General features: G+C 41.1%; 1 protein-coding gene across 1 annotated transcript in view; it reads left to right on the forward strand.

The window, feature by feature from the left end:
- Positions 1 to 12,605, forward strand: part of LOC122809136 (cyclin-Q-like) — a gene marked incomplete in the record, with an annotated part of 593,010 nt that extends 580,405 nt beyond the window's left edge. The window contains 1 exon segment of the mRNA XM_044080405.1: positions 11,850 to 12,605. Within this exon segment, the coding sequence (XP_043936340.1) occupies positions 11,850 to 11,939 (90 nt within the window).
- Positions 12,606 to 17,740: the final 5,135 nt, after the last annotated feature.

Raw genomic sequence — 17,740 nt, forward strand, 5'->3', positions numbered from 1 at the left:
GTTCTAAACAAGAGACCTACATTTTTCATGGCCATAGATCTGATATGATGTTAATGATTACTGAAGGAGAACATATTATTAATTATAATTTCTAAGTCCCTATAATCCATGGTGACTTCAAGAATATAACCATTCAGTCAAGACTTGTTTTTTTTTTTTTTTTAATAATTGGTTTGCCTGACATTTCAAAGACCATGTTCAGTAGCTCAGATAGCAAACTCATTTAGGAATTTAATTTTCACATAAGCTGCCAGAAGTTGCAATAAATCCAGTGTTGCCGTCATCTGCATGTTTAGTAACCCAACTGGCAGAGCGTAGGGGACAAGTGGAAAAAAAAAAACAAATTAAACAGAAAAACCCTAACACAAGTCGCTGAAGTATGCTACAACTAACTCTTAAGGAGTCAGATTTAGTGCCGCTCACTGAAAAATATATATATTTTTTTTTTTTTGTTCAGGTAGACCGTTTATAATTCAGTTCATCAAACAGGGATTGAAATTATGCTTTAACAAGACTTTATATATATTTACTAAGGCTTTAAAAATAACCCCTACAGCATGGCTCATAACAACTATATATGTAACATGACCATAAAATTCTCGACTGAGGTCAGTATTTCTTGAGCTGTACTCCAGGTCCTGTAGAAGTTTAATAATACACCTTTCAAAAGATTCAGAGATCAAAGAAGTCAAAGTAATTGGTCTCCGGTTTGATATATGTAGCTTATTTCCCTTCTTGAAAATAGGAGTTACTGAATAATGAGTTAGTATGAGCTTTTGGATGCTATTAAAGATGAATGTAAAAAATATATGCAGGTTGTAAACAACATATTTGTTAATATCACTGTGGGAAATTAAAAGGAGATTTTAAAATATTGCTAGAAAGTAGAAAATGTATAATGAATGAGTTATGAAAGAAACTATGAAGAGGTAAAAAAAAAAAACTTTCAGTAAGTAAAAAGTTGTGTTTTTAGGCAGGAACATTAAAGCAGAAGATATTTTTGTGGCTATATTATTAGAGGAGAAAGGAATGTTATGGTAAAATAGGAACAGTTCATGATTTTATTTCAAAACGTCAAACTTATAACATCTAATTTCATAACAGCGAGACCATAACTTCGAAAATTCAAAACATCTAAAACTCATAACATTGAATTTTACATCGAAAACTACAAAGCAAATATAAATAGCATCCCCTCCACCTATAACACCACCAAATGAACAAACTCTCTTTTTACTATGATTCTGCAAGCGGGCAAGGTCCTCTGCTCCCCCCATGTGGGGGGCTCTACCCCCACCCCCCCATAAATTAAATATACCAACTCCGAGATCGCACTACAGTGAGAAAAAGTTAATTTCCTAACTCCACTGTATCACAATCACCATAAAGAGTGTACACATGTCTAAATCACTTACCTGTATGGCCTAAAAACACGTACAAAGTGGTATAATAAAGACTATATAGAGATTAATAGAATAAACTATAATTGCATGTTTGATGATACACTACTCAATGTTATACATTTTCAATGTGAAATTCGATGTTATAAGTTTTAGATGTTTTGAATTTTCGATGTTATGATCTCGCTGTTTTGAAATTAGATGTTATGAGTTTTCAACGTTTTGAAGTAGAACCATATATATATATATATATATATATATATATATATATATATATATATAGGAAAATGAAGCATGGCTTTTAAGTAAAAATGAAGAAAAAAGAAGAATTGTATATTATAGAATCACAGTCATAGAATATGCAAGGCAAGGGACCATGTGGCCCTTTATGCCTTGCTGTACCCGCCATTAGACTTCACCTTCTTTTTCTTGACACAGTAGGTCAGTCAAATGGGAGTTTATTTGTGAATACCCATCCAGTTGTGTAATTCCTTCTTAAAGGAAGGTGTGTGTCATCTTGCTTATCTGGAAAGGAAGTTTGTTTCAGAAAAGGGTTGGGCATTGTGTGATGGGAAAAAAAAGCAAACAGAACCAAGGAAACTAAATAGATGTAATAAAATTCAATTTCTCAGGATCCTTCAGTAACACAGGTACCAGGTTAAAACACCACTACAAAGCACCAATGGTAATTTTAGTGCTTTTGCTCTTTTACTTGTGGAACTTCATCTGAAGTCTGAGGGACTTGAAGTTTATTATTGTGTGATGAAACTCTCTCTCCACTATGATGCTATGTTTATTTCCTGAAGCAGGTTTAGATCTCTGGTTTTAATGTTTGCTGAACTGTTTTATGGTCTGGATGGCAAGGCACAAATCGTCCCTAAGGAAGTCTGTGAGACCCTGAATACAAGGACAAGGCTTCCAGCCTCTCTTGGTAGCTTGGGTCCTGTAGGCCCATGATCTTTTTTTTGCATCTCCAACTGCTTCATATGTTTATCAAAGTGCACCCCAAAGGGTATTGTATTCATTGATGGGGCCTGATCAGTGCAGAATATTTGGATCTAGAAGAAATATCCTTTGTGATAAGCTGGGCTACATAGGATTTCTTGACCAGTGTTGCAACATGCTCAAAGGAGAAAGAAAGAAATGCTAATGTTCCAAGATATCTCACATCATTTTCTTTCTAGAGCAGAGCGTTTTCTATATGAAGTACAAGTTGGGTGCAGGATATGTTTGCTAAAGACAGCAATATTGCCATTTTTGCATTTGGTTTTAGCTCATTTTTGGGCACTAGCTATTTGAATTTGTAATTTCACTTTGTAGCTTGCGCATATCAGAAAGGGGATTTAAGTATAATACCCTTTTGCAGTCATCTACAAACATAGTTCCCCATTTTTGATTTGGGGAGCAAAGAAGTGTATGCCAGTTCTCCATTTTTGATTTGGAAAGCAAAAAAGTGTATAACGAATAGGAGAGGTCCCAGCACAGATCCTGTGATAACCCCATAGGTTACTTTCATCCTGTGTAAGAGTGTACCTGCCAACACCCATAGTATGGGTTCTGTCCCTCAGCCAGTCAGGAAATCTGCAACAGTGATTTAATGAAAATCATCAAGCTGTACTAGCTTGTGGATAATTATTGATAATACAGAAAGAAAATATTAAAGTTTGCACAATTCTAAAAACAAAATGTATTTGCATAACAACTATCTACAGATGTATGTTCTCCTTATGGTGCGTGTGATGGTGAGAGGCAGTGAAGGTTGACCTAGAGGTGGGAGTTTTGGCTAGGTTACTTAGTATGACTGTGTAGGTAATTCTTTTAGATCTGAGGTGAGAGAGTTCCAGAGTTTGGGAGCTACTGTTGAGAAACTGAGGATGCGGCATTGGAATTTAGTAATGGGAATTTGGAGAATGCATCCAGAGTTAGGGTGCTGCTTGAGTTAGTATCTGGTAGGGATACGAGTGAGATGTCTGCTGGAGAGAGGAGATGGGATGTCTTAATTTCAAAGTTTAAATAGAAATGACTCAGTGAGGAAGTTAGCTTGCTGCTGTGCAAGCAGACATTTTGCTTTGGTGAATGAATCTACAATCATGAGAGGCAGTGGTGGTCATGCCATGGGGATTTTGCTATGAAGTGATACATTTTTTATTTGAAATGGTTTGTAGGGTTTGGTGTTTCTGTTTGAGACTATTGCAAGTAGTGGCAGACCATATTTTATCTAGGCAAAATGGATGCCCTTACTCTAACTACAAGAAATAAAAAGTGTGAAAATTTCTGGGCCCAAAAGAGTAGGTGATTGACTTTGGATCAGTTTCTGTCTTTTTTTTTCCCAATATATGTGTGGTAAGTCAGAGTTTGGTATAGCCAAAGTGTTTTAGCACATTTAGAGAGCTTTTTGTGTGTCCTAAAGATCATTTTGTTGGTTAATTTGGATTTAGTAGTTTTTTTAGGATAGCCATGTAGAGACATTTAGCATATCTTGTTGACATTGGTTTTAGTATTTTTATATTGTACTTGTAAAGAGCAATATCATCTGCATAGATTGAGTTGTAGGTGTGGTTAGTTGTATGGTATTTTGTTCACAAGAATTGAGAAAAGCAGGTTACAGTAGGCCATTGAAGAATATGTGAGTGTATAGTGACTTTGGAGGAGAGGGAAGTGCTGATTTGTACTTGGAATGTTTGGCTACTGTGAAGGTCTTGAAACCACAGTGTGGCATCTAGAGTGATACCTGTGTAAATGAGGTAAGACAGTAATGTGGTATGATCCACAGTGTTGAATGCCTGAGTGAGGTCAATGCAGAGGGGCTCCTTTTAGGTTGTTTGTGTCTTTATTGGTTAATATATCCTCTATCAGTGTCCAAAGTGCAGGCACACAGTATTGTTTTTGTGAAATTAGGTGGTATCGTTGAAGCTAGTTAATGAGTTGTCTGTGTGTTTACTCCAGGATCTTGTGAGTTTTGTGCATCACTAAAATTAGTCGGAATTGGGCAGTTGTGGATGGTTTAGGTTCTTTAGGAACTAGTGTAACCGTAACTTGTGTGTGTGTGTGTGTGTGTGTGTGTGTGTGTGTGTGTGTGTGTGTGTGTGTGTGTGTAATATATGTATTTTTTTCTGTAGTGATACAGGAACCACGAGCAAAATGTATCTGAGCCTGCAGGGGCATCGAGAAATTTTGTTTAAAGTGTGCTGAAATGTGTTTTGCTAGGATCTTGGTGAAGTAGAATGGTGGTATGCACTCTGAGGACAGGTTCCTCACTGGGAAGGTGTGCTGGGGCATAGTTGGGGTTAGGAGAATGGATTATTCTTTGAGGGCATCAGGTGGAATGAGTGCACTTTTTTGACTGTAAATGGCTCCTGATAAGGAGGAGGGCTTTTTGGGGGTTGCCATGCCTACTAAGTTGCTGACTTCTTGACACTGTTGAATGTAGGATTTCATTGCTGCAAGATTCAAGCTGAAAACAGTCTGATTTAGTGTTTTGCAGTGAAAGGCTTTTACTGAAGACAAATCTGTCTTGTGTTAAAAAATTGTATCTTCCATAGCTCTTAAATAGATCATTTTTAAACAAAATACAAGAATAATAGGGGCAGTTGTTTGCATTTGCTGGACATACACCAACAAATCACATATAATAGGAGGATTAATGAATTCAGAAAGACTGATTGGCTTTTTTTTCCATCTTGAATAACTTAGGAGGACTGCAAATCAACAGACCCACTATATCACTTTGTTTCAAGTATGAGCATTAAGAGGCCATCCTGATGTGTTAACAGAACTGCCGTTGTATTTTGGAAGTATTTCTACTCAAGGCATTTTTAGAAATATCCACATGGTGTTCTGCACTCATCTTCACTGCTTTGGTAGGGTAGCTTTTGCACTGCTTTTCTGTAGGGTATCCCAGCACTGCCGACCTCCCATGGAAGTGGAAATACCGTTTGAGCGGCAATTTTGCAGTTATAATTTACCGTTGCAGTGATCCTCTCAGAAGAACACAATACAGCTACACTTAGTTATAATTTGCTTAATAGTTTATCTTTAAGCAAAAGTACCAGTAAAGCTGCACTCCCCCCGCCCCCAAAAAAAGTGGATATAGTTTTACTAGACTGTTACAAATTTGCCTTTTGTGGTTGTAATGATAATATTGTGTTATTCTAAGAATATTGGCTTACTATATATTCAAGTCTTATTGCTCTTCCCTTCAGCTGTTGTAAAGTGGATGAGATTCACACTTGCTGAGTTCAGTTCCTTGGTGCTGCAGTTTCCCGTAGGAAGTTACAGCCCATGCGGTTACTGTTTTTTGTGCTGACAGTGATTCATTTTGAGTGTTTGTTTCCCCTCCATGGCCATGTGATCACAAATTTAGTGTACTTGCATTTAGGAGATTCATCAAGCTTGCCCATGTGGTTAGTTTGTTTCTTCTAGTTGAAGCTGCAGTGAGTTGTAATTTGGTGAAATGTAAGAAAAAACACAAATCCATAGAAGGATCAGAAGAGGTTTGAAAAACTGAAAAAAAGTTCTAGCAGTGCTGGATATATTTGAGTGTCTTCTGGAGCAGAATCCGTGTTCATCTCAGTAGGAACAGAGACACTGCTGACAAAGTCTGTTGCAATGGAAAGAAGATTTAGAAGGTGTGTAAGTTCTTTAGCCGCAATTTGCATTTACATGAACATTTGCTGTTATGGTACGTGTACATGCACATATTTGTAGTTTAACCTTATGCTTCTTGTCACCATTAACTTGTTTCCGGTCCTTAAAAAAGACAAACCCAGTGTTTGGAAAAAGTGCTGGCTAGATGGCTAGGATTTTGTAAATCAAATGTACTTTTACTTTGTGCTGCACTGTTTCTGCTTTTTCACAGTAAGCACACCTTAAATAAGTCATTTTTTTGCAAAAACAAGAATGGGTCTAAACTACACTGCCTTTTATAGTAAATTAAGTTATGCTATGAAGAATAGCTATATACATTGAAAAGTCGACTGAATTTTTTTTAATATTTGATAATCAAAATTGTTTTAGCAAATGCTCTTTTCTTCTTCTTGAGTGCTCTACTTGCACATAACAAAAGTCTGCATTTTTGTTTGTAACAAAATCCATATGTAATAGTTGAATGTGAATCCCAAAGCATTCATCCTTGGTAAACTGTTGGAAGATGGTTTGTTTACACTACCAAGTATGACATTCTGGCAAAAGAACAGCATACATTTTTTGGGGCATGTTGGTGACCTGGTTATTTGAAGGTCCTGAGTGCAAAGTTATGAAGGCATTTGCAGGATCTGCTGTGTCACATAGCTAGAGGGGCAGCTTAATTACACTACAAGAACAATGACTTGGAGTGAAAAAAGAAATGATGTGCTCACCATAACATTCCATCTGTGTTGTCCATTTTCATTCTTCCTCAACTTGTGGGTTCGGATCTGATCCTCGCATCCAACTTGGCCGCTTTCCATTGCTCTAGGATCTGATTCTCAAGCTTCTCCTTTAACCAATAATGCCTCATTCCCCCAGAATATCTCAAATCAAGTTTGCTGCTAACATATTTACAGTATATCTAGAATTCTGTGTATATTATGAGCAACTGATAGAAAGTGATAGCATAAAGTATAGGAGCTCAAACAGTACCATGGTACTATAGACATATCCATCAGGTCTCTCATAATCATGGACAGGGGGAAAGTTGAGAAAGAATGAAAATGGGCAACACGGATGGACCATTATGGTGAGTACATCACTTTATCTGATGTCATTTTCATTCATTCCTCAACCTGCGGGACAGAGTCCTCAGCTACAATATCCTTGGGTGGCCCTCATGGAAAGAAGTTCCGGAGCAAAAAGCATCTGTTTCTAGAAGTGATTTTACAGCTTGTAATGTGTAATAATGGTATGAGAATTTGCCCAATAAGCAACTGCACAAACATTATCAGTAGAAACACTTGACCAGAAGGCTTGAGATGTAGACATTGAGCAGGTAGAGTGAGATTTCAGATGTTTAGGAAGTGTCATATCTTTGGAAGAATATACACAAGAAATGCAGTCTGTTATCCATTTAGCTACTGTGGTTTTGGAAACTGTCCTTCCCCTTCTAACATTAGAGGATGAGACAAAAAGCTGGTCTGATTTTTCTGAAAGGTTTTGTCCTGTCTAGATAAAAACACAATTTTCTGTGAACATCTAGAAGGTGAAGAGTGAATTCACCTTTATATTGGAAATGTGGAAAGAATACTGGTAGGTTGATGACTTGGTTGATATTGTTTTCAGAAGCAACTTTGGGTAAGAAGGAAGGATTGGTCTGTAAGGTCACTGTCTTTATGAAAAATCAGGTATGGTGATTTGGATGACAGTGCTTGTAATTCAAATACTCTTCTAGCTGAAGTAATAGCTACCGAAAATACAGACTTCCAAGAAAGATATTTTAAATCCACCCTGGCTGAGGGTTCAAAAGGGGAAGAACAAGAGCTTGTAAAATCATGATTAAATCCCAAGGAGAAGTGTGATCTTTTATAGGGGGTCTCAGTAAGAAGGTACCCCTAAGAAAGGCTTTACATAATCTGGATGACGCACGTAATGATTTTTCTCCAATATGAAAATTTGAGGTGGCTGCCAGTTGTACTTTTAACAGTAGAAAACCTTGCTTAGTCTTGGAAAATTAAAGCAAGAAAGTCTAAAACTGAAGGAATAGGAGCTATGAAGGGGTCTAAGTGTTTTCTTGAGCCCATATAGAGTACCTTTTCCATTTGCTCTTATAGATTTTCCCTGTACAAGCTTTATGTGAGGATATTAAAATCTTCTTAACCTGGGATGAAAGCTTGCTGTTTCTAGCCATCATCAGAATTGGAGAAATTGTGCTGTTAGTTTTAGTCTTGGAAGATCCAGGTGAATCTGCCCTGATGGATGGGACAGGAGCTCTGGATTTGGTTCCAGTTTCCATGGAGGGCATATTAGATGAGACAAAAGGAAGGGAAACCAGACTTGTTGAGGTCAAAAGGGAGCAGTGAGGATCGCCTTGCTCTTCAACCTCTGTGCTTTCTGGAGGAAAGGAAGGGGTGGATAAGCATAAAGGAAACCGGAGGGCCACGTATACTAGAGCATCTCTCAGTGACTGTCCCTGTGGAGGGATTAGGACAAAAAAAAAAACTGCTGCACTTCTTGTTGGAAGGGGATGCAAAGAGGTCACAGCAAGGATGCCCCAATTTGTAGAAAATCATGTTTGCTACTTGATTGATTTAGAGTCCACTTGTGAGGCATAAGGATAGTTCTGCTGAGCATGTCCAGTAGAATATTGGACTTCCCGTAATGTGCGTTGCGATTAGAAAATGGTTGGAAGAAATTGCTTCTCAACATAGTGGGTAAGATCTGGTTCCTCCCTGCTTGCTGATGTGCCAAACTACTGATGTGTTGTACATTTATATTGCAATAGTCCCTAGTTGTATTGCAATAGTCCCTAGAGAGAGAACATTTTGAACAGCTTGTACTGCTCTCATCTCTAGAACATTGATATGCAAATTGGTCTCCCATTTCTACCAAGGATACCCTTAGTCCAATGTGGTCTGTCTGTAGGGGCACTAAGGATTTTATCGAGTCGCTTAGGGATGGGTTCCGCAGCATCCAACTCCTTCCATGCCCTGCTGGAGACTAGATCAATAAGGTCATCTGCAGGGGGGGACACCCAAGATGTAGATGGGCTAGACCCAAAGGCTTCCAAAACACAGATTCCTCCTGGGTAAGGTTTTGGGCAGATTAACCCACCTTTTTGGTGAACGATTTCAAGATTGTCTCCAAATGGCACATCATCAGGTGGAGATCCTGGGGACCCTTCCCTCTCCTCAAAATTGGTGTCTTCTGTGATGGATTCTTGGAGAGAATCCAAGTGCCTCCTCTTGCACTTTCTGTTGTGAGGAACCTCCTCGGTTGGATATTCCAGGGAGGTATCTGAAGAGATAAGGGGTTCAGAAGGTGGAACAGATCGGAAGCTGTTCTGAATTGTCTGCTCTGTAAGTGGTAGAAGAGAGGACACGGGCACAGGATCCAAGGAGGTGGGACAAGGATCCAAGGACATGAGAGTCAGGGCTTTCCTGGGCAGAGAGAGTACCTCTCTCCACCACCTCGAAGGCAGTCACTCTGGAGTCAAAACTCTCTGAGCACCCAACCCCCAAGTCCCATGAGTCCCCCACTCTGAGGGGGTAGTCAGCACTGAGCTGTCGAATGCCAAAGCTCCAAGGGGAAGTGACAGCTCCGGAAACTTCAGAGTCAGTCAACCCCTCAAATCCAATGTTGAGGCTTTGGCTCTGAGACCCATCCCGCTCCAACGTGATTGGAGCCGAGTGGGTCAGGGAGATGATCAGAGTCAAAGTAACAGGTACTGTCTGGTCAGAGGACTCTACTCTCGGGACCTTCAGATCTGAGGACTCCAAAGCAGCTGGTCAGATCGGAGAAGGAACAGCTGGGACAACAGCATAATGGCAGTTCACAGATCCAGTGGGGGGCAGAGCTGGCAAAACCTCCATCTGGATTTATGTCCTGAGAAATTCCCTCATCATTCTATCGACCTCAGCTTCTGAAAGACTGTGAGAAGACCTAATGGATGAGGAAGTAGAATGAGGCCTGGAAGTCCTTTTGGGAGATTGCTGGAGAAAGGGCAGTCTGAGTCTCTGGGAAACTGGCTGCTGTGAGAACTATGGAGCACGGAGCCAAGAAGGAGATATCACCAAACAAGTCGGATCCAAAGACATGGAGATTTGGCGGTTTGACGAGATGTCTTGTCCGGGAAACGCTTTCTGTGTTCCGGGATTCGTTCGACTTCATTATGGGGGTTTGAGCCCCTGAAGAGGAGGTGCCTACAGAAGAACCAGAAGATGGTTGTTGTTGTGTCTTTCGGCTTATCCCAGTTAGGGATCGCCACAGCGGAACTCCGGTCCGCTAATGTTTGGTAGTGGATTTTTATGTGCCAAGTTACCAGCCCTGACGCGCAACCTTAAACGAAGGCACACCCATTCACGCTTGCCTCCACACAGAAGACTCTCTAGCTGAGAATCGAATGCGACAACGTCTTGCTGTGAGGCAACAACGCTACCGCAGCACCACTACCGCGGGTCCATAACCAGATGGTAAAAGTCCCTTTAAAATCAGTTTATTTCTTCAGTCACTAATTGCATGCTGCTTAAACCCAGCACAAATAGAGCAGGGTGATTCCAGGTGCACTGGGCCAAGGCAGTAAATGTTGTCCCTGTGGATATCAGATTGAGGAATCTTGTGCCCACAGGAAGTGCATTTTTTGAAACCAGACGGTTTGTCAGACATGCTGGCTACCTTAAAGAAGATATACGAGTATATATAAAGAAAGAAGGAAGGAAGGAGGGAAGAAAGAAAAGATGAAAATGCCAACTATGGTAACAAGAAGTACTCTCATATGGAAGAAACTATGAACTAGTAAAAGCTTTTTTTTTTTTTATTTATATAGTAGTCAAAGGGTAAGGAAGAGTAGTACAAAGAGAGAAACTTTTGAGAGAAAGAAACTGAGTAAAGGAAACAAACTCGCTAAACCCACAAGGAGCTTGAGAGATTCGCAATCCTGCTCCATATTCGATGAGTGGCAAACTAGATTTGAGGTATTCTGGGGGAATGAGGCATTGTGGGTAAGGGAGGAGTTTGAGAATTGGATACTAGAGCTATGGAAAGCGGCCGAGTCGGATCAGAACCCACATGTTGAGAAACAAATGAAAATGACATCAGATCAGGTAGTTTGGGGAGGTATGTGTATGCATTTTTTCCTCAGGCATTCTGTGAAGTGTTTTGTGAACTGTACTCGCATGTTTTAGATATAGTGTCTGTGGTATGCCTTATCAAAACATTCCATTCTTCTCTGGTCTGTTAATGCATTAGCAGGGTGCCAGCATACAGAGTTGGAGATCAGGTTTAATTTGTCTGTAGAACTCAGGAGGGCAGGGTAAAGGGAGTACAATCAACTAGCCGATGGCTTGCTTTCCAGTCTTTGTGTGGCCATTTCTTTCACTGCTAGAGCATCCTGTAGCAAAGACTAGCCCCAGGGTATGTGTACCACAAAAGTGTGTGTGTAAAATTGCAAGGTAAGCATTGTATGGCTTACACATCTGTAAACAGCCCAACTCCAGGATATAGGTCCGGTATAAAAATATTGCACTCCACAATGTGAAAATTACATTCTTACTGACACTCATCCTCACCCAAAAGATAAGTTGGAGGGTGGAATGAAAAAGCTAGTAGCTTATCAGAGAAAGGCACATTTTTTTTTACTTTTTAGCCAGACACTGAATCCCTGTCATGTGCCTTATAGCAGAATGTTGTCATTTTTTTTTTTCATTTGGCTTTTCTTAATACTCCCTTATTTAACACTGTACACTTGCAGGTATAGTTTTACTGTACTACAGAATGCAGCTGTTTATATTGCTTTTTTATGTTTTCATGTCTTGTTTTCAGGTCTTCAGTGAAGATATCACAATGCCAATCATACTTGGGATTATGTCAGAACTGATACAGACTTATGGCCTGGATAGTGATGTTTCATGATGGAACATGGGTGGCAAATATGGAACAAAAGAAAAACTGATGCGGAATTAAAAGCAAAATTATATTTGCTCACAGCACACTGATATTTATCTGATAAAAACTTGTTTTCAAATAACATCATATGACAGCAAAACCTGCTACACAATGACGTAACCTGTGGTGGAACAATATTTCTCAGAAGTGATTATGCTGCTGGCAAAAATGTCTACAGTTCATATTGAGAAGATTACCTAGGAAAGACTGCAGTAACCTTTACATAAATTGAGCGGATTTGGAGGCTAGTTTCATGGAAACAGGATAAGCTATATACAGTTCTATAATTTTAGTTATAAGCATACTTCACTACAAGTAAAATCTGGAAAAGGTTTCCCATGCTGTATTGTTTATCTGTATTATACTGCTTCTGTTACAAATAGTTTTGTAATGCTGAATTATACAATGAAGGGGGCCATGACCAGCTTAGAAAACTCTACTTGTGCTTCGAGATCAGAAACTATATGACAGTTAAGCAGATGGCTTCAAGGCCATGTAAGATGTGCTACACATTATTATCTTGCTTATGAGGCAGGTTGATCTATGAGGTCAAGCACATAGCCTCCAGATTCATTTAAAAGGCTACCACAGTGTGGAATGTAGTGTTGAATAAAGACAATCTTTCATATTGTCTTTGATGATTCAGTTTGTCTAAAATATTAAGACTGAAACAGTAAAAATGTTTGTTTATCTTGGTATGTCGCCGGACCAGATTCTCACTTCCACCTCTCGTGTCTGCATTTATTTTAGTCTACTTAAAAATGCCCACAGCTTTTCAAGCAGCTTCACCACCCAACCTATAGCTATACTTAAACTGAGTAGTGCTGGCCATACTTTCCTGATTCCACTAGTCCTAACACACCCTGTATATACTAGTAAATGGAATGTCATTGCATTCACCTGTCCTGATGGAGAGTGCATCATTGATGTACAGTCTTAAACAGCACACTTTCCCAATCCAGTGGCATAATGTGATAAAGCCCAGACAATGCTAGTGACCAGGGTTTGATTAGTAGCTCACTCTCAATGGTGTGGCAGGGGAGGATAGGGTAGGTTCTGGACAGTCTTAGCTCCCACTGCCAGACACAATTCTTCCTGCGTGGAAGAATGAAGTCATATTGATGAATGAAGTCATGTTGATGGGGGCCAGTGCAGGAAAAGCCACCCAAGCCAGTGATGGTTGCCCTTAACAGCTGTCCAAGTGTGAACATGATGCATGCAAAGGGAAGCTATAGGCAGTCCCTGTGGTGACCTAGGTGCCCATTACTGAAGAGAAGGGGTTAGGGCCATTCATAAAATAATCCTCATTGTCTGATGCCAAGGAGAGCAACAAATTCCCTAATGGTTAGCTGGATGACAGGTCATCTGGACAGCTGTTCCCCTATGAGATCTGCAAGGGGATTTCCTGCACTCCTAGGATGCAAATGGGCTTGAGTTTGATTAGGGATGGCTTGATAGTCTGTAGGCAGAGGTGGAGTTCGATTGAGTGTAGCTTGACAGTCCGCAGAGGTTGAAATACACTTAGAAGAAAAAAACTGTACACTTTATGTGCATTTGTGAAGCACATACTTCATTTACTCCATTTGTAATTTAGTCTCATGTACTACCCCATTGCCCCTTTAGTGCTTCACTCACTTTTGTGTTCTACACAGTAAATCTGTTACTCTGCCTTCACCCTTCTTGGGAAAAATCTGGAAACCTTTACTTTACACTGTGTTGTCAACTAAAAGCCTAATTATATGCATATTTTTCATATAAATTTTGTACAACTCAGAGAAGCCATCACTGTATTTGTACTATGTTGGAATTTGCTTATCTGTTAAGCAGAGCAGACAATACTGTAGTTGTGTGGTACCTCAGTAGATACGGAAGGTTTCACCTTCCTAAGCTAGATAATTTTGAATTTCCTACTGATGCCAGAAAATTAATATCATGGAGCAAATATCACAGGCCCATTGGAGTGACACAGTTATGCCATTTTTCCAGGCATCAACTCAGTCAGATTTACAAGTGGAAGGTTTATTTATTTTTATTAGATATTTAAGTGGTTAAATATTAAGCATTTTCCACATTAAAACAAAGCATGGTAGGTTAAAAAGGCATGCCTAAGTTACAAACAAAATGTTACACGTACCTTTATGCTTAGGTTGATGTATCATGCCCATGTTATAAACAAGATGCTACATTTATCTTTTTCCTTGTGTAATTATGTCACACCTGGGTATTTGCCATTCTTATCTGACTCTGCTGACCAAAACTGGATAATCAGAGCAACAGTGAGGGCTACTAGCCTGCACTTACCCCCAACTGAACACATGAATAATGTTTTATATAAATGCGGGCAGTACCAAGGTCCCAGCTCAGTGTTGAGAGATGTTATTAAAACAAATTTGTAGTCAGAATTTCTCATTTGAAGTTAGGCTGCAGATGTTCTTCTTGTTTCACTGTTGCAGTCATCACATTTGGGTTATCCCTGCCAGGGTAGCCCTCGGCTGGCCCGAATACCAGAGGTTTAGTATTTTTCTGTCGGTTGCTGTTGCTTCAGGACTGATGTCAGGTTGTCAGTAGTATAAAGTAAGGCATCCGATGCCATTACACCAGTCTTTCTTGCTGTGGAGCCCGAAGCAAAAGCAGTTCGCACAAGTTCTGGTCAGTTGCTACCGGAGTTTCGTCTGCCGAATTGAAGCTGAAGTCTTCTAAAGCCAAGTACCCTGTTGGGGGATCCTTTTTTCTTGCACTAACCGATGTCAGAAAAAGTTAACAATTGTCTCGCCTGTGGAAAGCAAATACCACACCGAGACTTTCATTCTTACTGCATCACTTGCTTATGCCCAGACCACGACGTCCCCCACTGTCACTTCTGTGCTTTGTTCAATGCCAGAACTGGCCGTCGTCGGGCCCTTATTGTAGCTAGATATTTTCGCTTACAGTCATCGAACTCCGATATGGCTTTGGTAAGCCATCCGACAGCAGATCTTCTGAAAAAACGTAAAGATAAAGACAGACAGACCGCACGGGTCCAAACCTACCGACGACGCTCCAGTTAAGCTAGTCATCAGTTCTCTGGTCCTCAGTGAGGCGCTTTCGCAGCCCCTGATGTCTGCTTCTGTGGATTCACAGGCCGCTACTGAGACCCTTTCGGAGCCCGGTATGCCGCAAAACTCTTCTTCGGCTAAGGATCCTGCAGTTGTCTCTACCTTGGATGGATCTGGAGCAGCTGAGCAGGCACCGGCTTCTGAGGAGGTCCTTAGCACTACCGATTCTCAATATAAACCGACATCTTCTTTTGCGACTACCATTCTTTCGAAAATGACCGAGTTTCTTAGGCCCAGGGTACGAACCACACCCAGGAAACCGATGACCCAATCTTAGTCACCTGCTTCCTTGCCTCAGTCTCAAATGCATAAAATGGCAGAAGACCTTATCATGCTGATCAGGGGAAGCCAAGCTACCCCCTCCAAAAAGAAGAGAGATCTGTCCCCTGTAGTTTTGCCTGAACAGGAGTCAGATGACTCTGATGCATCTGAATATGAAGACATGCAACCCCTCTCTACTTATGAGGATTCTGATGCAGAGGATTCCATTCCTTCAGCCTCTCCCCCAGAGGATTTTTCCTTTGGGGAAAACCCTTCATACCTTAAGGGAGCTTTTCCAATGGGAGGGTCAGGACTACCCTCAGTCAAAAAAAGAGACTCGGGGACTTCGTAGGTCTTCCACAGCGCAGACCCTTAGCCCACCCCCTCAGTCCTGGATGTTGTGGAGGATGTTTTCCTAGAATCCATTTTGACTCCTGACACCCTCCCTCCTGCATCCAGAAAACCAGACAGGTACTACAGAGTCCCTGATTCACACAAATTTCTTTTTAAAAATGCTACTTCTGACCCTGAGGTAATTTCTCAAGGGCCTAAAGGAATGAAAGCAGCCTCTGCTAAGAATCCCACCCTCTCAGATAGGAATTCCCGAGCACTAGACAGATGGGGTAAAAAAAGCATACACCTCAGCTACTCTTGCTATCAGAGCACTAAATTGTCAGTTCCGTATGCTAACATTTCAGCAACATACCCTGGAACTTCTCAAACAAAAAATGTCTTCCGTTCCTGCTTGTGCAGAATCCAGAGAGTTACAAGAGTTAATGCATTCTGCAAGTCAAGTAACTAAACACACCTTGCACTGTGGTTTTGCTACCCTAGAAGCTTATTGCAGGGTGACAGTCACTGGATCTGCCCTTAGAAGTCATGTATGGCTTAAGGAACAGCTCTTGCCAGACCATGTTAAATCTAAATTGTTAGATGCCCCCTTGCACAAAGACAACTTATTTGGCACTAAGGCAGAAGAGGTCTTAAAAAAGATGGAAGAAAAAGCAAAATCTATGCAGACGGTTAAGGATTTCTTACAGGTCCAGCCACCCAGGTTCAGCAGGTATTGTCCCGCCAAACATTGGTCCTTTTCTACTCCCACCAGGCCAGTTTAGCCCAAACCCCCCAGACAGCAGCCACAGGGAATGCAGAGATCTAAGCAGTGGACTACCTCCACTTCAAAACCAGGGAGTTCTAAGCCACCCCCTTATGGTAAGAACTCACAATGACTCCCCTCCCTCTGCCCACCTAGGAGGAAAACTCTCCTTTCACGCAAGCACCTTGGCCACCATTACTCAACATAGTCTCCCAGGAATAAAAATTTTCTTTCCACACCCTTCCAACTCCAAAAGGGTTCCCAGATCTACCTCCAAATTAGTGGGCAGAGGCGCAAAAGCCGGTCCTTTCCCTGCTCTCTGTGAGGGCAGTAGAGCACGTTCCTGCAGAACAGAAAGGCCAAGGTTTCTACTCCAGACTTTTTCTGGTACCCAGAAAAGAGGGCACCTGGCGCCCCATCCTTGATCTATCCATTTTAAACACCTTCCTGGTGATCCCAAAATTCAAAATGCTCACCCTCCTGCAGATGCTACCCATGCTATCCAAGGATGCTTGGCTAGCCATCCTAGACCTTAAAGAGGCCTGCCTCCACATTCCTATCAGGGAATCATGCAGGAAATGTCCATGTTTAAGGGCAGGATGTCAGCACTTTCTTTTCTCTGTACTTCCGTTTGGCTTATCTACTGCTCCCAGAGTTTTCACAAAATGTCTGGCTCTGGCCATTGCCTTTTGCAGACAAAGGAATATCCAGATTTACCCATACTTAGATGACTGCCTAATTCAGGCAGACAGCCAGGAAAAGCTGCTCAAGCACCTGGCCTTTGTAAAGTCCCTATTAACCTCCCTAGGGTACACAATCAACGAAAAGAAATCTAAACGGGTACCCACCCAAAGGATTATATTCCTGGGAGCAAGCCTGGACACAGCATCCCAGATGGCATTCCTTACACCAGAAAAGCAAACTTTCCTGACAGCCTACTTCTCTCAACTAGCTACCAGACCCCAGCTATCTGCAAGGAAAATCCTGCAAGCTCTGAGGTTCATGGCATATTGCATACTACACATTCCATATGCCAGACTACATATGAGGAAATTTCAATGGTACCTAAAAAGCCTTTGATGTCAACACTGTCAAGACCTGGCGACTCTTATACCTATAATACCTTGCCTCAGAAAAGATTTTCTGTGGTGGGCAACAGCATGCTGCCACAACAAGGGACTACCTTTCTCACCACCCCCGCCACCCAGACCCTTGCCAAAGACGCATCAGACTTTGCCTGGGGTGCACACCTGGATGACAGGTGCATATAGGGCCAATGGAGCCCACAGCAAAGCCATCTGCACATCAACCAAAAA

Source organism: Protopterus annectens, chromosome 8.part0, assembly GCF_019279795.1.
Source record: "Protopterus annectens isolate FY-2018-M chromosome 8.part0, PAN1.0, whole genome shotgun sequence".
In the NCBI taxonomy this organism is placed as follows: Eukaryota; Metazoa; Chordata; order Ceratodontiformes; family Protopteridae; genus Protopterus; species Protopterus annectens.